Here is a 22,258-nt window from a genome sequence, read left to right on the forward strand (position 1 = left end):
GAGTCCAAGGTCAACTGGGAGTAACCTGGATGAACCAGTCAGTTAACACTCAAATCCTAACAGGAAGCTCTGTGGCTACAATGAACATGACAACCAGAGGGCAAACCTGCCAAAAAAGGAATAACCAGATCGTAACACCAACTTTAGTTTACAATCTCATATATGAACGAGGAAAAGGATGTTTTCACTGATGATTCCTAGCCCCTAGAAGAGAGCCTGGCCAATGTGGCTGTACACTGGAACCAACTACACATGCTGCTACCACAAATCAACTACAATAAAGGTTGGGAAGGGGAGGGCAGAAAAAGGCCTGGGCTATATATTGGATAGAGAAAATCCCCAACCTTTGTAGCAAGCTGGGGCTACAGAATGGGTGCCTAAGTGGCGGGGGGGCGGGGGGAGTGTCCTTGTTTCTTTCTATTCACACCTAGAGCAAATCTTATCCCATGAACTCCCATCAGTAAATCCCCCAAGCCCCATGTTCAGCTATAGACTTGAATTTAAAACACGTTAACACCAGGAAAGGTTAAGGAATTTTCTTTATTATTAGTTTTTTTACAAATTAAGACTATGTAGATTTCATATATTTCTGATCAAAAACACCTTTGTTTTCACAGTATGAGTTAGAGAATGCAGCCTGAGCTGAAAACCAATGAACTAGAAAAGAAAGCGGTAATTACAGTGATTACTGGTTTAAAAACCTGTTAGACATTTTCCTTAAAAGTATTTTTTTGTGTTATTTTTTAAAATATCTTGTTATTCTTGGCACTGTTTCTAAAGAAAAACTCCTTTATCCAAAGCAAAAAAAGCACAAGAGGTGGAGTTTGGCTTCAAGAGATGTTAACTCATTCTCGGACCTAGCAGAGAATCAACAAATGTATGGATTGCTACTGGGGTTTAATGGGAAGGAAGTCCCTTTAGTAAGTTCTCAAGCCAGAGGCTGGAGGCAGCAGCTAAATCAGAGGGCAGAATCCTCCGTGGAAGCGAGCCATTCTGGGGGGCATGCCACCCCGGGAATACACCCAGCCTGGGAATTAATCTTTTCATGGGATGGCTCAGGGATATGGCGCACTGAAAATCAGTAGGCACTGGGTCAAACTGTGTACTGGGTGTGAACAGGCAGAGCCAAAAATGGTGTCCTACTGGCAATAAGCTTTCAATGGCTCAGTCCCCTTACACTGAAGCCCTGTGAGCAGCCAGAGCCACAACTGCTCCCAAGGCCTGTCCATCTGTGTCAGCTGACTGTGCAGCCCACAGGGAAGGAGCTGGTGTTCCTATCAGCACTGCCCTCTTTCCACTTGCAACCAAAAGGCTGCAGGGAATCAGGTGTCTTGCAGGTTCGGTCACCTGGGCCCTGCCAGGAAGACTGCGGATTTATGGAAACAGGTGTACAGCCAAAAACTAAAATGCATGTGTAGAATAAACATTTATCTCCTGCCAAAACTTCTGGCTTGACACCTTCTATAATTCGGTAGGACATTACCAGATGGGAGATAACAAAAATGCACCAAAGAACCCTTATGAATGCTGCCTCCCAAGTCATCACAGCCCCTTCTGTTGATCTGAACAAAGAACCACTCAGCAGAGGAGACTTTATCCCAAACAAGCCCTTATCTAGGTTTATCTGACAGGATTAGTAGAGGCTCAACCATTACCCTCCCCTGTCCTTCCTCTCCTGGGATCTTTCATCACAGCCATCTGGTAGAGGCCACTCAGTAACTAAGGTGATAACCAATAAAATAAAGGCCAGGGGAAATTTGGGAATTCTAGGCTCTACCTTGCCACAAATAATCAGCCTTTTCTAAGTGCCTGACATGAACAGTCTTCCTTTGGGCTGAAGTCCTCCCACCTGGGATGGAAAGCAGGCAGATTCCCTGAGGGTCAGACAAGGGACAGGAAAGAGGACACAGAGATCCGCATTCCTTTTGTGATGGCAAGGCAGAAAGGTGTGTGTGCCAGACCAGCAGTGACTTGGGCAGCTCAGAAAAGGCAAAGCATCCACCAGAGGAGGCTCTTCGTGTGCTTTGCAGGGGTTGACCGAAGCTCAGCTATAATGAGCCAGAGTAACAACAGGACCAGCAAACTTCCTTCCAAAGGAAAATACGCTGCCCGGTCCCATAGAAACCGGGCACCAACCACAGCGCTGAGGAAGGAAGGGCCGAGGTGGCTCTACCAAACAGTTCAGATCCACTTGGTACGGCTCAGCCGGAAAGCGGACTCCTGGAGTTGTCTCCCTCTGCGGGTTCTACTCCTCACCATGGTGGACTGGCTGCCTAAGTGGAGGAAGAAGCTAGGGATGGGGATGACAGAAAACAGAGTGGGGAAGAACTCCAGGAATATGAAGCCAAACTCCAAACTATATTCTGCTAATCAGTTTTTTGATCAAAAATTTCAAAATAGAGAAAACCACAAAGTACAAAAGCTTTTCTGATGCTTTTCATTATCACAGAACACGCCACCTGTAATGTGTGCAAAGAGAAAATGAGGGGGCGGAGGGAGTGGAAGCCAAAATGGGAAAGGCTGGATGGTCATTTCACTTCTTCTCTTTCTTCTTGTCCTAGAAATGAGAAAAATTACCCAATTAATTTTTGACATCAGACTTTCAAACTAAAACTCTTTAAGCCAATACTGGCTGCGTTTAGTTAGGGACTGGAAGGACAATAAAAAGGAATGAGAAATGCTTCTTTAGTGTAACAGTTGGTCCACTGGTGGACCCCCAAGTTGCTGACAGACTTTTGGTCAGACTAAACTTCAAGCAACTGTTCCTCCTCCCACCACAAGAGTACTTAGGTGGGCCACGTGACCACTCTTGGCTACTCACAACCACCACAGCTCAGATCCCAATCAGGGAAGGCTGCAGTCAGGCAGTCTACCCTAAAAGAACTAAAGAGGTCAAGACCCAGGCCAAGACCACCAATTTTCCATTAGGCCTGAGAAGGAAGCATAAATCCTGGGTATAAACCAACATTCAGAAATATTCTAGTCTAGGGGACTCTTCAGTAAATCTTAGGTGGAAGCTCGGTGTATTAAACAAATGAAAGATGAGTTGCTTTGACTGAAACTGGGACACTTGTTGGGTGCTCAGTCCAACTGTGGCACAGACCAAAGAACCAGCAAACCCATCTAGTCACCTGCTTCCACCACCACTGCACTGTGTCTTGTTCCACAGTGAGAACTGTAAGAGAAGCTGTGGTTTCACTGTTCCCCACTAACCAGACACAGAATGCTTCTCTGGAAAAAAATCAAGACCAACAAATGGAGAAATTGGTCTACTTCTGAAATACATTTACAAAAGCTGGTTGCCAATATTATAAAAATCCTCTAGAATATTCTTTTCTGAATCATAACCATCCTTACAGCCTTTATATTCTTCGTATAGCTGCTGCCACTGAAGCTCTTTTCCCTTTGATACTAGAATTAAGTTTGTGGGTTTTTTTAAGGACTGTTTTTACTTGTTCCTTTGGCTCCACTAGCTAAAGACTTCAGGTTTACTTCTTACTTAATGGCCTGCATTATATAACCCTGGACCTACACCGTATGTAAGTAAGTTTTCAAATTCGAAGCACACACAGATACTGAGCTCAGTAGCTATTCGCTCATCTTCGGGTAGCGGGCTGACTAACCTTCTCGTTCATAGCCAGGATCATCATGAGTTTTCTGAAGAGAGTAACGAAGTCTAAGAAGAGGTCAACACAGTGCCTGAAAGAGAGCCAGATCACAAACTGCACTTCCACTTTCCTTTACACAAAGACACAAAACACAAAACCCCCACCCACAAGTACTTCCACCAACTAAGGAAGTAAAACTGTTAGAAATCCTTTCAATTCAATGAAGCCATGTAACAGAAAAAAAGAGAAATTCAGGCCTAACTCTGAACCCTGAACTACTAACTTTGAGAGAATTTCAACATGAAAAAATACATATATTTTAAAACTATGTGTATATATTCTCATTATTAAAGATTTAAAGAATACAAAAGTATGAAGAATAAAAGGTAAAGGGTCCCTTTTCTTCTCCTCTATTTTTTTATTTTACTTTTTTATTTTTAAAATTTCTTTATTGATTAAGGTGTCACATATTTGTCCTCATCCCCCAATTCCCATCCCCCACCCTCCTGTTGTCCTTAACCATTGGTTAGGCTCGTATGCATGCACACAAGTTTCTTCTCCTCTATTAAAAGTATGGAGGTAACCACTATTAAAAGTATGGAGCCCTAGCCAGTTTGGCTCAGTGGGTAGAGCGTCAATCTGCAGACTGGAGGATCCTGGGTTTGATTCCGGTGAAGGGCACTTACCCCAGTTGCAGGCTCCACCGCAGCCTGGGCCATGGTTGGGCGTGTGCAGGAGGCAACCAATCAATGTGTCTCTCTCACATCGATGTTTCTCTCTATCTCTCCCCCTCCCTTCCACTTTCCCTAAAGATCAATAGAAAAATATCTCCTGGTGAGGATGAACAAAAAATAAAAATAAAAACTCCTTAAAAACAAATACATTAGTAGTTCAATTTTTAAAAATCTGACATTTTCCAGGAATTTAAAGAAACTATGCTATTCGGCACATTGTTCCAAAACTATGGGTATCCTCCCACATACACCCCCAAAGCTTGGCCAGTGCCACCTGGTCTACTCATCCCTAGAAAGGTGGGTCAGGCAAAGGACTGTCCCTAGGATTCAGAAAAGAGCTGCAGAATGGAGCAGTATGCCTCACCCTTCATTCTTCTCTCTCTTTTTTAAAAAACATATTTTATTGATTTTTTACAGAGAGGAAGGGAGAGGGATAGAGAGTTAGAAACACTGATGAGAGAGAAACATCAATCAGCTGCCTCCTGCACACCCCCTACTGGGGATGTGCCCGCAACCAAGGTACATGCCCTTGACCGGAATCGAACCCGGGACCCTTCAGTCTGCAGGCCGACGCTCTATCCACTGAGCCAAACCGGGTTCGGCCCTTCATTCTTGTTAAAGACCAGTTTTCACACTTACCAGATATAATCCTTATCTCCGTTTTCAGCCTTTTCAATAATGAGTTGAGTATCAAAAAGGACAAAGCCACACATGACCATCAGCCCCAAATACAAGTTTGCCTGGCAAAAGAATGAGATGAGGTTACCATCTGGTAGACACCGCTGAGGAAAAAAGCCATACTTCTTTCTGGCTCTTGGCCACTTGAAAGTACATTTGAATGCTAATCCACTGACATTGACATTCACGGGAACCATAGCGAAGACCTCATTACTTCTGTCAGCACAATACTGCACTAATTGTTTTGGTCACTGGAAGAAATTCAATCATTTTAACAATGAGCTGCTGGCTGGACAGACCTAGAGAAATATCTCTGAGCAAACTGTCTTCTTAGCAATGTGCAACCCCTGTTTAATCTGAACTTTTACCACAGAAGGCTCCATCCTAGGAAGTTAGTGGGGAGGCTTCAAGGGCACTGCCCAACAGGTGAGCATTCTGGAGGATTCCTGGTCTATCTTGCTTTAAGATTAAGCAAGAAAAAGGTGTGAGGCAAATAGCCACTGGAAAGTTATATGATATGCAAAGTCTCACCTGGAAAAGCCAAATGGATCCAAAGAAAAGGTTCCCCAGGGAAGACAAGAGCATCAGGCTCATGGCTGACATCAATATACCTGTAAGAGATGACAAAAAGCCATCCTGAGAGGAGCCAAAGTAAAGCAATCCAGTTAAAGCCATTCCTTACATTTCTCCCCAAATGAAGGCTTCCTACTTCACCCCAATAATCACAAGAAGTTGGGGGGTGAGGGTAGGGAAATAGATCTAGTGAGAATCCTAGAGTGGAGACCCTCTCTGTGTTTTCCAATCCACACTTACCTCCCAAAAAGAGGTAACTCCGGCGCCTGGCATAGAGTGCACTCAGGGTGAAGCAGGTGAATATCATTGCTGTGCCCATGAAGGCAGTGGGAATGATGCTGTTAAGGAAAAGACCATGAGATTGAGGGCTATAGGAATCCAGTTTATATTTAGAAGGTACATTCACAAAAGTAGAAAGAATAAGACACTACCAAAACAGTTACCTGGGGTTGATGGCAATGCAAAACTCCAGAGCAGGGCCCAGGCCAACCCCTAGAAAACAAAAAGCCCCAGAACACATTACTACCATCAATTCTTTCTTGCTTTTCTTTTTTTCTTTTTCTTTTAAAAAAAATATTTTTATTGATTTCAGAGAGAAAGAAAGAGATAGAAACATCAATGATGAGAGGGAATCATTGACTGGCTGCCTCCTGCACGTCTGACCAGGCCTGAAACCCAGGCATATGCCCTTGACTGGAATCAAACCCGGGACCCTTCAGTCTGCAGGCTGAAGCTCTATCCACTGAGCCAAACCAGCTAGGGCACTACCATCAATTCTTGAAGAGAACCCTCATCCAAAAGCTCGTCATTAAATAGCATAAGCATGCCCATGCTCCTAAAAAGACAGACAAAACATGTGGACTAAAGTAATTAAATCTCTCAATTTTCCTTGTTTTCAAGAGAACTTAAATTTGACTAAGTTATTTATTTATAGAGCTGCAAAAAGTCCTCTTAGCTGAAAATTGTTGATGACCCCCAGGAGGAACAGAGATTAGGAAAAATGAAATAAGCATGTGAAACATTTTTTTTTTTTATTGTCTAAAGTTTTACATAAGTCTCCTTTTCCCCCAATTGACCAACCCTCTCCCCCCTGCCATTCCCACCCCGGGCCAGCCCCCACTGCCCCAGTGTCTGTGTCCATTGGTTATGCTAAGGACTATGTATGTGTACAAGTCCTTCGGTTGCTCTCTAACCCTCGGCATGTCAAACATTTTTGAGCTACATCATAAAGGCTGCAAAACTCTGAAGAGAAGTGATGTGGGCCTGTAATGTGGGCCAGATCAGGAATTAGATTAGAAAAAAAGGATTAAGAGTAAAGCAGAGCCTTGTAGCCAGCAACCGTGTAGTCATCCAGGACTGACTCTCTTTGTAGCAAAAAAGGCCAGACCAGTTCTGCAGGTGGACATGTGCCAATAGGAGGACACAGCAGCAGCCTGTTCTGGCTCCAACGTTACCTCTACTTTGGCTACTCCCCTTTCTTCTGATTCCACTCCTTAATGTCTTCAAAATCCAGCTTTCCTCATCTAAAAATCTTAATCTCTAAATCCCTACCTTCTACAATTTCTTCAACATGGTATACATTAGACTCACTCAGAACCAGTTGTACCAACTCAAATGCTGCTTTGCAAGTATTCTTACTGTGTAGCTTTGGTCCGGTTTCTCTTAATGATAATTCTAGAAGTGCTGTGCTTTTAATTCTTTTCATGAGATCAGCAAAGGGCCCTGTGTGACAGTTCTCAATGTATGGCTTTAATTAATTGTCTGCAAGGTTCAGAATAGATGGATGCTTCTATGATAGTTGCCAGTATGAGTCCAACTAAGATACTTGGACCTTGTTTAATCAAATGCCTATCAGTAACAAGTTATGCTACCTAAGCTCTTAAACCTCATTCATTCAAGCACACAAATGCTTATTTTTGGATATAAAAATAGACATCAGTCACTAGTCACAAATAGCATACCCTCTGGATGGGGAAGCAAGATGCACCTACATGAAATAAGAAAGCAGCACAAGGCAAAATACATTCAAATATAAGGTTGGATAGTAAGTGTACCAGTTGGGATGACTCAGAATAAATACAAGTCTTGGACCCTGGTCTAAAGAGATACTAAAATATACAGTCTCCACCCCCCCCCAAACCCCAAAATTAGACCAATCCTGTAACATACATACCTGTAAGGAAAGCAAACCCAGCAAGAAGTCCCAGTCTTTTTTGCTCAGTTTCATGGCTATGAGGTGTTGTCATCAGCCAAATCATCAACCCCAGGGAGCCCAGGGCAGAGAGCAGGCCAGCCTGTCAGATCCAGAGTCATAATTGAATACTTGAAAGTATCGAATTTACTTTGCAAGAGACTTTATTAGATTCAGTTATTCATCTGAACTTTCTAATATTTGCTTCTAACCTGGAGGCAGTGGAAAAGGCATGGGGGCTAAAAAGGAGATTTAAAGGACAGGGTTAGGACCATGGTGGATGCTGGAGGCTCTTCTGGCCTGGGTAGTCCATCAACCACAACTATCCTAGTCCAACTATGAGTTTTACCCAAGAAAGAGGAAAAAATGAACCAAAGTGACAAGTGCTAGAAGCATATTCCAATCTGTAGAACAAGTAGAAATGACCCCTTTTTGATCACTTTAAAACACACACAAATACGTGTACACATACAGAGAAAAGAGACTGAGAGAAGGTGCTATAAATGGAAGGTGTCTCCCACCTCAAATTCATGTTTAAATTCTAACCCCCAATACGATGGTATTTAGAAATAGGGTCTCTGAATGATGATGAGGCCATACGGGTGGAGCCTTCATGAGGGGGATTAGTGCCGTTTAAAAGGGAACCCTGAGAGCTCCTTATCCCTCCCGCCATGTGGGGACACAGCGAGAAGATGGCCGATTACGAACCAGGAAGAAGGCCCTCACCACACAACACAACTGCTGGAGCTTTGCCTCGGACTTTCCAGCTTCAAAAACTACAAGAACCGTTTGCTGTTTAAGCCACTCAGTCTACGGTATTCTGCTATAGCAACCTAAAAGGACTGGGACAAAGGGTAAGTAACAAAAAAGTACCCAAACTGCCCTGGCTCAGTGGTTAGAGTGTCCACCTGAGCACGGAAGGGTCGCAGGCTCGATTCCCGGTCAAGGGCACAAGGGCAGGTACCTGGGTTGCAAGTTCTATCCCTGGCCCCTGTTGGGGCGAGTTCGGGAGGCGCCAACAGATATGTCTCTTTCACACTGGTATCTTTATGTCTCCCGGTCTCTCTCTCTTCCTTCCTCCCTCCCTTCTATTCTCTCTAAAAATGTCCTCCAGTGAGGATTAACAACAACAAAAAGTACCAAAACATTAAGAGCATGTAGTTATTTCTGGGTGATAGGATTATAGTTTTACATTTACTTATCATTAGTCTGTTTTCCAAATTCTCTACAATAAACATGCCTTAGTTTTGTAAGAAAAAAATTCTTTTTTTTACAAAGCAAATGGGAAAAACCTATTGGCATATAAGAGAGAAATCATTAAGGATGTATGTAGGCACGGAAGGTCCTTTCTTCCTTTAAAAGTATAAATTGTTCTTCACAGTAGTTATGTTCTGTAAACTCACTATGAACAATGAATTAGTGAATACTGAACAACTGCTCCTGAGGGAAATAAAAGGTTAGGTCCTTGGGAGCCACCAGTCACATTTTCATCAATTGATCAATACATAACCTTGTTTTATGTGTGTTTTGTGTTTGAAGGCAGTTTGATATATATTGTTGGTTCATTAACACTGGGCTCACAGTCACGGCACTGTAACTCATGCCTGAACAAAGCTTATCTAACAGACATTTTCTCCCTAAGGCACATAGTAGTCTTCTTGCAATTAGGAACAGTAAGAGCACTTTAGCACCATGCTTGGAGCCATTTTAAACAGCAAAATTATCAACAAAAAGCTCAAAAATGAAAAAAGAAATGTCGTACTAAATAGACAGTGAAAAGGACTATTGTTTACAGCTTGAGAGCTTGAAATAAGGTAATGTGTTGCCTGGTTCAACCTCAGCTGGAACATGGATGTGATGGGCAACTCAAACGTTTTGCTGCTCTGGATATGATTGCAAATGTCTGCAAAAATACTGATTTTAGGGTTAAATACATTTTAGTGAGTAGGTATATTTGCAAATATGAAATCCATGGATAATGATGACTTTATTTTACATTACTTAAAAGGGCCACTCTTGCCTAAGAGGTAGATTATGTTTTAGTCTAAATTCAAGGGATCAAATTCCTAGCCTTTGAGTATCTAGAATAATTTTTCACACAGTCCCTGCAAGGAAATATCTGAGTGTGGGATAGTTCTCAGCAGTGCCATGCCAACACAGGCACATCCTTGTACTTACACTAAAAAGGACACACTAAAAGCAACAAGTCGTGGCTAGTGAGAGCTTTAAACTTATTATTCCTCAATTGTCCCCCTTCTATTCCTGCTGATCAAACCCAAACTCTCCCTCAACACAGGAAAATGAGTTATTGAAGCGTTTTTCACTCAAACGTGCAGATAGTAAGTGTATCAGAGAGTAAAATGGGTCAAATCCTTAAAGGTCTCAACCCTGCCCCTCCTGATAATTAATCATACGATCAGTGTTTTGTATCTAAATACTCCAGTCATTCAGGCAAAAAAGGGGAAAAGGAGGAAAAGATAAAAAGGCTACTGTGGAGAAGAATCCCAGCATGCACATCATGCCTCTACTCAGTGGGTAGGGGGGATCTTGTATATCAGCAACACCATCACTCAGTGTCAGGGTTCAGACACTGTGAAGCTAACCACGTCAGTATCTGGAGGGCAGAGTCGCCAGAAAATTCAAATGGCTCCGCATATGTCCTGATTTCAGGCTGACGCTGGCTGAGTTCAGATGCTAAACTACTGAAAAGGATTAAGGAGGAGCACAGGCTTTGGACCACTCTGCTGAGCTAGTTTCTTCCAGTTATAATTTATTGCTCTTACCTGAATGAAATGAGTGACCACATGGACATAGGCCCCCGCAGCCGCCACAAACATGCAGAGGGCAAAACTGGCATAGACCTTCTTCAGGTGCTGCTGTGTGGAGGGGGTTCTGGGAAAGAATGTTAATAACAGCCATCACTCTGGGACCAATCCAAGCTCAGCTCTAAGCTAAGAATCATTGCCTCTCTTCTCCTTTCCAGGGAGTATGTGCAAGTTATATTACAATTTAAAAAAAAAAGAATATTTTGAAAACAGGTTAATAGAGAATCTTAAATGCTGGGGAAGAGCCCCAAACCCAAAATTATGAACAATCAGTACTGAAACTAGAATAACTAAATGGCTTTCTAGTTTTTTCACAGCAGTCCTTAGGAACTGGGTGCTTATCCTCAGGATTCTAGTAAATATACAGAAGTTAATAAACTAGGGGAAAAAAGATATGAAAGGAAAAGAAACTGCAGTCAAGGTCAAAATACTTACATATGGGAAAATTTTAAAAGCGCATCAAAGTTGATCTTCCGATCAAATATGTTCATGATGTCGAGTCTGTGGGACACAGCCTCCACTCTGTAGAATAAAGGAAGGAAGGTTATTTTAAAGGTACCAGTACAGACAAAAAAACAAACTTTCTTATTTAAAAAAGCAACATATGCCCAGTCGGCGTGGCTCAGTGGTTGAGTGTTGACCTATGAACCAGGAGGTCACGGTTGGATTCCCAGTCAAAGCACATGCCCAGGATGCAGGCTCGATTCCCAATGTGGGGTGTGCAGGAGGCAGCCGATCAATGATTCTCTGTAATCATTGATCTTTCTCTTTCTCTATCCCCCTCCCTTCCTCCCTGAAATCAATAAAAATATATATATTTTTAAAAGCAATATACAAGTATGGAAAAATGAAAGCTATTTAAAATCCCAGTTCTAACACAACCATCTTAATGTTTATATATTTCCTTCTAGAATACATTTGCAATCATAATAAACAATTTTAGTTATTAATTAAAATTTTTTCCCTTCACCATTTACCCCCTCATAATGAACCATTTCGAATGACACAGAGGAAACGAACCTATCTTCCTCTCCCCAAAGTATTTCATTATTAAAATTTTATTTCTATTCTTTTAGAAGGCGATTTAAACGAATGTTTCTTTGAGAGATTCTCAATTAGCAACCTAGTGACTGGAACATAAAGCAATTTTATGTCATTGTTTCAAGATGCTACAGAATTCCCTCAGCAAAGGTATAGAACCTCAGATTAAAAAATAAAACAAAAAAACTATAAAGGTCTGCACTAGGACTTACATTTTAAAAATATATATGTAGAAGCTTTCTACCTAATGCATTTTATTTTTAATTTTTATTTATTTTAATAATTCTTTATTGTTGAAAGTATTACATATGTCCCCCCTTTTCCCCTATTGACCCCCTCCAGCCCGCCCTCACCCCCACCCCAGACCCTCATCGCTCCATTGTCTGTGGCCATGGGCCCTGCATATATGCATACAAAGTTCTTGGTTGACTATTTCCCACCCACCCATCCACCCCCGCCTTCCCTCCAAGATTCTGCACTCTGTTCCATGCTTCCATGTCTCTGGATCCACTCTGTTCATCAGTTTATTTTGTTACTTAGATTCCACATATGAGTGAGATCATGTGATACTTGTCTTTCTCTGATCGACTTATTTCACTTAGCATGATACTCTCCAGGTCCCTCTATGCTGTCTCAAAGGGTAAGAGATCCTTCTTTTTTTACTGCTGCATAGTATTCCACGGTGTAAATGTACCACAACATTTTTATCCACTCATCTACAAATGGGCACTTGGGCTGTTTCCAGATCTTAGCTTTTGTAAATTGTGCTGCTATGAACACAGGGGTGCATACATTCTTTCTGATTGGCTTTTTGGTTTTCTTACTACCTAATGCATTTTAGAACTGAACTAAAAAGTGATTCACAATTTTAAAAAGAGGAAAGTTCTTACCTCCATAAAAAGGAAATTTGTGCAAAAAAGATTTTTAACATACCCTTCACCCAGACTAAATGTTACTATTTCACCATATTTACTTTATTGTCTCTCTACACTTAGCAATATCTAGACTAAAAAATATATATATATATATATATGCACAGAGAGAGAGAGAGAGAGAGAGACAGAGAGAGAGACAGACAGCCTGGCCAATGTGGCTCAGTGAATTGAGCATCGTCTCATTCACCAAAGAGATTAGTGGCTTGATTCCTGGTCAAGGCACATACCTGGTTGCGGGCTGGTCCCTGGTGTGGGGGGGAGGGGGGAGGGGGGAGGAGGGGTTGTATGCAAGAGGCAGCTGATCTATGTTTCTATCTCTCCCTCTAAAATATATATATATGTTTGCCATGCAGACACAATGCCCCTTTATCTCTACATACTTCAGTGTGTACACCCTAAAAGTGATGATCAAAATCAGAAAATTAACACTGAAGCAACTTCTATTATCTCATCTACAGACCTTATTTAGATCTTGCCAACTGTCTCAGAGGGCATTTTTATTGACTGATTGATTGATTTCAGAGAGAGGAGAAGGGAGAGAAAAGGGGGGAGAGGGGGAAGGAGAGAGATATATATCAATTTGTTGTTACACTTATTTATGCATTCATTGGTTGCTTCTTGTATGTATCCTAACCAGAGATCAAACCCGAAACTTTGGCATAAGGGACTACGCTCTAACCAACTGAGCCACACTGGCCAGAGTCCCAATGGCATTCCCCCCGCCCTCCCCCAAACTAAACTATACCCAGATCACATTACACATCAATACCATATAAGTCAGGCTCTTAAGCTTTGTTCCCTCCTCTATCTCACATGCAATCCTAAATAAACATGCCCAATCTACAGAACTAAAAATCTAATCAACAGCTTTCATCTCTCCTAATATAAATCTTCCAGATTCTTATTAGACCCATAACCATCCCTTTCAAATTTATAAAAAAAAAAGGGGGGGGGGAGGGGCAACTAAAACAGAAAATGTAAGTTGTTTGAAAGACAGGCCAACTACTCACACCCATTCTAATCAGCATTTAACCCGATACTCAGCAAAATTCATCTGCGCAATAAAATTCCACAAACCAATTTCCTGAGGAATCCTGGGCCAGTGGAAAGATGCCATTCAGTTCAAAAGCATCATTACCACTTGTTTCCTGAGGCTCTCTCACAAATGGAACAATTAAAATGGCTGGCTTGCTTTCTAATTTCCTCTTTCTTTTCTTACCATCCCTACTCACCTCAATTCTTTTGTTCTGTTCTTAAGGATGGATACAGTGAGAAGCTGCAGAACCTACTAAAGCTGTTGCTCTCGTCTCTAAGTCTCAGGGCTCCAGTCTTCTTGATCTAGATGGTGCAATTATTGCAGGCTGTTGCACTGCCAACCACAGCCTTCCATAACCATGATGAATAATACATTCTCTAGAGAGCACACTTACAGGATGGCAGAATCCAGCACCTGGAAAGTGTCTTTGTTTAAAGCTTCCATTAACACCCCTAATGACATCCCTAGACAGAACCTGCAACAGTACTGAAGCAACCTTCCGAGCTAAGTTTCTCAGTAGCATTTACAATGATAAAGCATCTCTTGCTTCCAATTTCGAGTTAAAAAGGAGGAGGTGGGGGTAAATACTCAAATACCCAGGGGATTGTTAGCCAGAAAGGGGCAACACTCTAACCAGACCCCACTGAGTGGAAACTTAGGAGAGAATGGCAGAAAATCATCTGTCCCAGTTCACTCTGACATTTCCCAGGGGGCACTGGCTGCCTCTTTTCAGGGATCTCTTACAACTGCTGATGGAAAAACCAAAATCATCAAAGATTGTGAGGGTAAGGAGGGAGGTGTCAAATAGGAATTTCTCCATGATTTAGTGGTGGCTTCTGGTTTAAAACCATGAAAAATAAAACCAGCTTTCCAACATTAGTACCTATTCTAACATTTAAAGAGAAAATGTAACTACCAAATTTTCCAGACACAATGACACACAACTACTTTAATAATAACTTTGTGGGGGAAAAGAAATGCAATACAGTACAGAAATTTAAGATGTCATGATATGCTCTGGCCAGTATAGCTCAGTTGGTGGAGGGACATCCTGTACATCAAGAGGTTTCGGGTTCAATTCCCAATCAGGGCACATGCCAACGTAGGTTGTGGGTTCGGTTCCCAGTTGGGGTGCATAGAAGAGGCAACCAATCAATGTTTCTCTCTCTCTCCCCCATCCTTTCTCTGAAACAATAAAATGTGTCTTTGAGTGAGGATTTGCGGGGGGAAAAACAACAATGACATGATGTACATATTACATATTTTCTGAAATGTTAAAATATTAGGGGGAAAAGTTGGTCTTAGTATCAAGGATATACGATAATTTGCTCTATGTCTGTACCAAACAAACAAGAACTAAGGTGCAGATAAGTAATGAGTTAGAAAACTGTTCTTACAAGTTTTTCCAGAGAGACAAACTTATCAGGTTTCTATCTTAGCTTCAACTAGTTGTGTTCAGAAGCTGTACAGAAAAGAGATCTACATTTTAAAGGTCAATAAACAAACTCAGCTAAACAAGATTAAATTGCGTTCATAACTCAAAAGTAACAGCTCCCATACCAAAAGAGAGCTTGAGTATTCAAAACCATTAACCAAGTAACTCAGCTAACATTCAGAGGGGCCTCCACAGATAAAGGAAATTCTTTGTTTAAAAAAATATATATTAAAAAGTTAAATTTTGTTATGTATATTTTACCTCAATAAATAAACAAGTACATTGTATGTGGTTCAAAAATTCTTTAATCCGGCAGTCTCCACAGACATCTAAGCCCATTACAAAAGTGATACCAGCATTGGTCTGCCTTACCCAAATCCCAACTTGTATAGAAATCTAGAAATTAGATCCTTTCTTCCACTATCCACGTTTATATTCAACGAATTATGAAACAAGGAAGTGGGATTATTTACACAGAATACAATGAGGACAGTGCCTCTTGGACTCATAGGAAATTTGCTTGTTTTACATTTGTACACAAGTAAATATTCAGGTGTTAATCACAACCAAATTCCTTTAATATGGTTCAGAGCCTCATTTTAAGCCTTCATCCTTACAAGAGCAGGAATCCCCAAATTGTCAGAACCTGTCAAAATGTGTCATGCATATATTGCTAAAACTACTGGAAGGGTCAATCATTCAGTGTCTCCTCTACCAGAGGCACCCAAAAAGCAAAACAAAAAACTCAGTGCATAGCTTTACCATGAAAGAAAAACAAGTAAAAACATTGGTTTGAGTTAGGTATTCTGTGATCTGTTTTTGCTTGGGGAGGAAAGAGCAGCAGGGGCAGGCAGGAGGAGACATTATTATTCCCCCCTTCCCTTCTGCCCCAAGCAAAGACTATACTGCTTATTAAAACAAAGCAAGGAAAACGAAGGGCTTCTCCCTTCAAAATCCCTCCTATTTAACACAGCTTTAACCAAGAAATGAAACACAAATGCAAGAAATATGTACAGGTAGCAAAAGTGTATACTCACCAACCCATCTAACTTGGTCTATTAAACCCTGAAGGAAGGATATTCTTGAGATATGAAAGATAGGTCTTTAATCAACAATTCTACCCTACTGCAATTCTTAGCTTTAACAACTATGAGGAGACAGACATTCTTATCAATGAACATCTGTGTCTAGTGTCTTGTTAAATCCATTGTTTTGTTCTAGGTATCTTCCTTTCCTTACCCTTGTACTAAAATGAAAGGACTATTAAGTGCCAGGCCTTAAATTTAAAAAATTCTTTGCCCTGGCCAGGTAACTCAGTTGGTTAGAGCATCGTCCCTATACACCAAGGTTTTGGGTTTGATCCCCGGTCAGGATACATACTAGAATCAACCAATGAATGCATAAATAAGTATAACAACTAATTTCCTTCCCTCCCTCCCTCTCCCCCTCTCCTTCCCTCTGGCTCTCACTCCAATCAAGAAATAAAAAATTAAAAGAAAATTCTCTGAAATCTATTCCAACATCTATTAAGTACAGTGCACAGGAATAAAACATGACCAAAAGCTATGCAAAACAGAATCATGCATTTAGTATGCATTAAAAGAAACAATCCTTGCCTTTGAAAAATAAAAGCTTGCTTACTGCTGAAGTCAGAACAGCAGCTGCCCCAGTGTATACAATTTAGCAACATTAAACCAGCAACTCAAAAAAACATTGTTCACAGATTTAATTAAAAATGTAGACTGAATTATGGTTCTTCATTCTGTTCCTACACATTCAGAAGGGACCAAATTGATACTTAAAAGAGAAAATTAAAAAAAATCCCATGTGGCAAAATTTTTTAAAAAGGAGACGGAACTGTTTGTAATTTTTCAGTAATTCTTCCTATTGAATAGTTTTCAGAATCTGTATAACTATGTCCTTAACATAGTGGTTAAAAGTATGACCTGCTGCACTCGAATTCTGGCTGTTCTTACATGAGCTGTATGACATACAACAAATTTCTGGGGCTTAACCTCCTGCTTGTTTTCTCACTAGTAAAAGAGTAATATATAATATTACCTATTTCATAGGGTTGAGGATTAAATGAGATAATACAAAGTGCTTAGAATAGTGTTTCAAACATAAGATTGGCTCAGTATATTAACCATTATTGTTACTAGTGTAAATAATCATTACTCTTAAGTCCTCAGTGTATGTTTATCCCTTGTAAAAGTCTAGTTTTAGAAGACATTTATCACAGGCCTAATTTACATATGCCCTGTAAATTACTTCTAAAAAGTATTATTCAACTATTAACTCACAGCTAGCTATATCCTTAAGGCTTACTATTTACCCAATGAGAGATTTAATTGGGGGGGTGGGTGTTTAAGAAAATTACAAACTGGAATTTAAAGAAACTTGACAAATCTTATTACTGATTAAATTTACGTTTCTTTAAATGCCATGCCCCTTGCCCAGGCTGGTGTGCTCAGTGGTTAGAGCATTGCCCTCCCACCAAAGGGCCTCGGGTTCAATTCCTGGCCAAGGGCACATACCTGGATTGCAAGTTTTGCTCCCCACTCCAGGTCGGGGCTCATGTGGGAGACAACCAGTCGATGTGTGTCTCACATCAATGTTTTTCTCTTTCTCTTTCTCCCCCTCCCTCCGTTCTACTCTCTCTGAAAAGCAATGGAAAAAATATCCTCAGGTGAGGATTAAAAAATAATAAATGCCATGCCCTTCTGGTACATTTACACTGTACCTCCTGTCCTATTTTGAGACCCTAATAACCACTAAATGATAATCTGATGTGGTAGGGATTTTGATGAAGTAAATGGTCACTAGCTTGATAATTGTAATCTAAATGTCTCAGCCCCTACCTTCCCTTAATTTGGGCCCAAATCTCTGGATTAGCCAGCACTGAATACTCTCTAGGGGACTGTCTCAAAACCAAACCAGTACCTAAAGATGGAATGTCCATTGCCTTCACAAAATTGTTTTTTGTAGCAAATTTTGCCACTACTGAATCACGCTCTATAATCACAACTGTTTGACAGACACTAAACAATGTCCTAATCAGGGGTGGGAAACTTTTTCTGTCAAGGGTCATTTGCATACTTATAACATCAAGGGACATACAAAATGATTAACTTAAAAGTTATCCTGAGCCCTAACCGGTTTGGCTCAGTGGATAGAGCATCGGCCTTCGGACTGAAGGGTGCCAGGTTCGATTCCGGTCAAGGGCATGTACCTTGGTTTCGGGCACATCCCCAGTAGGGGATGTGAAGGAGGCAGCTGATGGATGTTTCTCTCTCATTGATGTTTCTAACTCTCTATCCCTCTCCCGTCCTCTCTATTAAAAAAAAAAAAATCAATAAAATATATATATATATATATATATATTTTTTTTTTTTTTTTAAGTTATCCTGCTACATTTGGTCAAACATTTAATTAACTCACCCCTATTGCCCTGGCAGGGCAAGACCAAATGATTCTTTATACAGCCCTCAGGCCAGATGTTTCCCAAACCCTGTCGTAAATATATAATCACCTCCCTGTATAAACCAGCAATCCCTCCCCAGTTAACACCATATTTAGTCCAAATGAAAGCAGGCATAAATTAGGACAAACAGCGCATCCACTCCTTCCTCAACCTTGAAGCTCTTTTTTCAAGTATTTTGGATTCCATTAATTGTACCAAAACTTCTCTCATACATTTGGTTTTAAGCACCTTCAGAGCAGAGCTGGCATAAGAATCAGCTTGCTAGCTAGCCCCCACACGTAAGCACAACCAGGAGTCTCCAGAGCAAACCTAGATCCCATTATCTGATCAAGATTGTTATAATCTCAAATCGACATTCCCCAGCTGGCAGAGGGAGACCTACTTTGAATGGTCACTCCAGTTGTCCTAAAAGCCAACCTCTACTGTCTTTCTCTCCTTAGTTTAAACACTGTCTTTGGGAAACAAAAATGTGCATTAAAACTACTCCATGAAATTTTATTAGAAATTCTGGGGTAACAAAACATTTGAGTGGAAGACACTTCTACTAGGCTTCTACAGCCAAATTAAAGTAGCAAAGGATAATTTAGAAGATTGAGCATCAAGGGAATATTCAGTGTTTTCCCAGAGGAGATTAATACTCTTGGGATAGTTTATGAAATAAAGTGAAACTCTTCAGGCCAGCCGTAGTGCCTTCTATAATAATATCACTGAATACATTTATATAAAATTATATGACTTTCCAAGTGCTTTTATATACATTATCCCCTTTAATCTTCACACGAATGCTTGAGGGAAGGGAAAGAGTGACTAGTCCCACTTTAAAGATTAAAAAGAAAGTTCAAAGAGACACAAGCATTGGATTTGGAGTCACGAGCCCTGCCATTTTCTACCAAATAACTTTGGGAAAATCATTTTACCTATGGTCCTCTAGGCTTTCTCATCTGTAAGACAAGGATAATGAATACTTACTCTACCAAGCTTATTGAATGCCAATAAGCAAATCTGTGTGAAATAATTATAAAGTACTAAACAGACAGCAGTATTGACTTGACCAACATCAGACCTCTAAAGGCTGGTACTCTTTACACTACTACACCTTACAGTAGAAAAGCAAGTGTTCATTAAGGCAGTTCCAGGCATAGATCAAGAGAAGTCTTTTTTTCAAAAATTAACATATGTTGATTCCTATGACATTTTTCTGTATTATTTAGCATTTCTACAATAAGCATGAACTATATCCATAGCAACAAATACATATCTAAATGCTGGTTATATTGGTTAATTTTATCTTCCCTATTATCTACGAGAGTAAGACTTTAGTCAGATCAATAGAAGAGAAGGGAAGAAAGTGGGTACTAAGGTATGTTTCCACAAGATGAATAATTTAAGAAGGAAACTCTGAATCTAAATTACAGATTGCATTTCTCAAGAATTCATTCTGTCCCCACTGAAGGAAAATGGCAGATCATCTAAATGTCAACGTAGTACTTAAGCCAGGAAAAAATATTCGACAAAGAGGAATAAAAAAAATCAAAGAGTTAATCTAATAATTACAGAAATAAGTTTGTTCACAGAAGCCATAAGAAACTGGAAAAATCTGCCCTGAACTATTCAAAAGATAAAATAGAAATAAATATCAATAAGTAACTAGAAAAGCCCATTCTCCGTTAACCTTTAACCTTAAAATCTTTAGTGTTTCAGACAGACACAGTCAGCGCTTCTACTCGGTTACACATTCACAAGTTAACTATTGCTAGAACACAGTCTCAAGTTCAAAGAGGTTTCTGTCCTTCTTTGGGGTGGGCAATGCAACCCGGGCTGGCACAGGGCAGTAAGTATTATTCCACACCTAACAGACAAAATTGCCACAGCCTACCTATTACCACAGCTCCAGCGAGCAGGTCCCAGAAAAACAACAACGCCCGACGCCGCCTTTCCTAATAGGACTTTGAGAAAGACGCCCACAGGCTCCGGACTCAACAAGGCCAAACCACCTCACCTGCCCGAAGGTAGCCAATCAGGCCAGAGCGGGGCTGCCCGGTGGGGCAGGAAGCCAAGCCCAGCCCGCTCTCTCCACACCTCCCGCTTCTGCTGTTGGCTTGCACGTAACTAAGGAGCCTCGCGTGTCACAGGAGTGTGACATCACCCGCCCCGCCGTGACAGGGCAGCCTGCCCGACCAGGCCCCTGCCGCTCACGCAGGGGCGCCGGGCCACAGGTCCCCAGGGCCCGCAGCAGAGCAGTGATCCGTCGGGCAGGGCGGGGGCGATCACACACCCGTGTGGTTTCGCTTTCATTCCCCTCGGAAGGAAGGGGTGGGGGACGTGCCCTAAATTCCAGACGGGCCTGGGCCAAGGGGCCCCTGCGTCTACTCTAAGGGGAGGGGACGAAGTCTGGAAGGAAGGCAGAGAAGCTAAAAGGGGGCTTTCGCTAGCGCTCCCCCCGGACGCCCCATAAAACCGGTCTGACTTGCCCCCGCCCCTCCCCCGCTCCTGTATAGTAACGCAAGCGCGGTACCAGTCCCACGCTTCCCCCTCCCCGCCCAGCCTTCCGGAGTCCAGTCGCAGGGCAGGGGCCTTTTCCCACGGGGTGCAGTCTCCCCGAAAACGGAGACCACTCCCTTGGTCGTTAAGACAATAACTGCTAACCCCTTCTTCGTTCCCGGCTTGCGCAACCCTGCTTTCAGACGTACCTTCTCAGCCGCCTCTCAGGAGCCCACAAAGCTCTGTTAACACCGGAAATGCTTCTGACTCTCCCAGGGTCCGCTTCAGACTCTTTACCCCGAGTCCGCCCCTCCAGCGAAGTCCCGCCCCAGGCTCCTTCTAGGACCAGTCCTCATTGGCCGGTGCCTGCACTTCTGCCACTTTTTCGGCCGTACGTGCACGAACTTCGGCCGCTTACGTCAGAGCCATTCGCTAATGCCCTTGTCAATCAAGTCCCTGGCCACCAACCGACGTCGTAGAATAGGTCTCCTCCTTCTTCCCCTCTAGCGAGGAAGGATTGCCGTGCAAAGCCACCTCTAGTGGAGAAAGTGAAGAAAGGCAGGCCCCACCCAAGACCCCGACCTAGCAAATAATAGAGCCCCCGCGACGCGTGATGGGGTAGCGCTGTCAAGTCCCGGGGTTCTAGGGTTTTAGGCTTGTTATGGAATGTTAAAGAGGGAAAGAGATTTAGAAAACAAAAGCACTCTCGCCCTGGCCGGTGTCGCTCAGTTGGTTGAGCGTCATCCCATGCATCAAGGTCGGAGTTCATGGTCAGGTCACATGACCGGTTGCGGGCTCCATCCCCGGTAGGGGGTGTGCAGGAGGCAGCCGATTGATGTTGCCCTCTCACATCTATGTTTCTCTCTCCCTCTCCCTCTCTCTCTAAAATCAATAAAAATACATTTGTAATTTGTTATCCTTTGCTTCTTATTAGTGAGCAAAAGTAAAACCTTTGTGATTATAGGCTATTTTAATTTTCTTTTTACTTTGCTTTCTATAATAATTCTAGTTAACATGTATCGTGTACTGCTTCTTATATGCTAGACCAGTGGTCTGCAAACGGTGGCTCGAAAGCCACATGCGGCTCTTTGGCCCCTTGAGTGTGGCTCTTCCACAAAATACCACGGCCTTGGAGGAGTCTATTTTGAAGAAGTGGCATTAGAAGAAGTTTAAGTTTAAAAAATTTGGCTCTCAAAAGAAATTTCAATCGTTGTACTGTTGATATTTGGCTCTGTTG

The 22,258-nt window shown here is 41.8% G+C and overlaps 1 protein-coding gene across 3 annotated transcripts; it reads right to left on the reverse strand.

Moving 5' to 3' along the window:
* Positions 1–521: 521 nt before the first annotated feature.
* On the reverse strand, positions 522–21,337 carry TMBIM6 (transmembrane BAX inhibitor motif containing 6). Of its 3 annotated transcripts, none has more exons than XM_054719100.1 (10): positions 21,231–21,337; positions 11,045–11,131; positions 10,568–10,676; positions 7,767–7,887; positions 6,037–6,085; positions 5,834–5,931; positions 5,552–5,631; positions 4,982–5,082; positions 3,624–3,699; positions 522–2,557 (listed from the first exon to the last, which is right to left on the reverse strand). In XM_054719100.1, the coding sequence occupies exons 2-10, from the start codon at positions 11,098–11,100 to the stop codon at positions 2,534–2,536; spliced, it is 714 nt and encodes a 237-aa protein (XP_054575075.1). In that variant the 5' UTR covers positions 11,101–11,131; positions 21,231–21,337; the 3' UTR covers positions 522–2,533. The 3 variants fall into 3 exon arrangements, with proteins under 3 accessions (XP_054575075.1, XP_054575077.1, XP_054575076.1); XM_054719102.1 differs by lacking the exon at positions 21,231–21,337 and adding an exon at positions 20,540–20,621; XM_054719101.1 differs by lacking the exon at positions 21,231–21,337 and adding an exon at positions 20,417–20,472.
* Positions 21,338–22,258: the final 921 nt, after the last annotated feature.

Source organism: Eptesicus fuscus, chromosome 7, assembly GCF_027574615.1.
Source record: "Eptesicus fuscus isolate TK198812 chromosome 7, DD_ASM_mEF_20220401, whole genome shotgun sequence".
In the NCBI taxonomy this organism is placed as follows: Eukaryota; Metazoa; Chordata; class Mammalia; order Chiroptera; family Vespertilionidae; genus Eptesicus; species Eptesicus fuscus.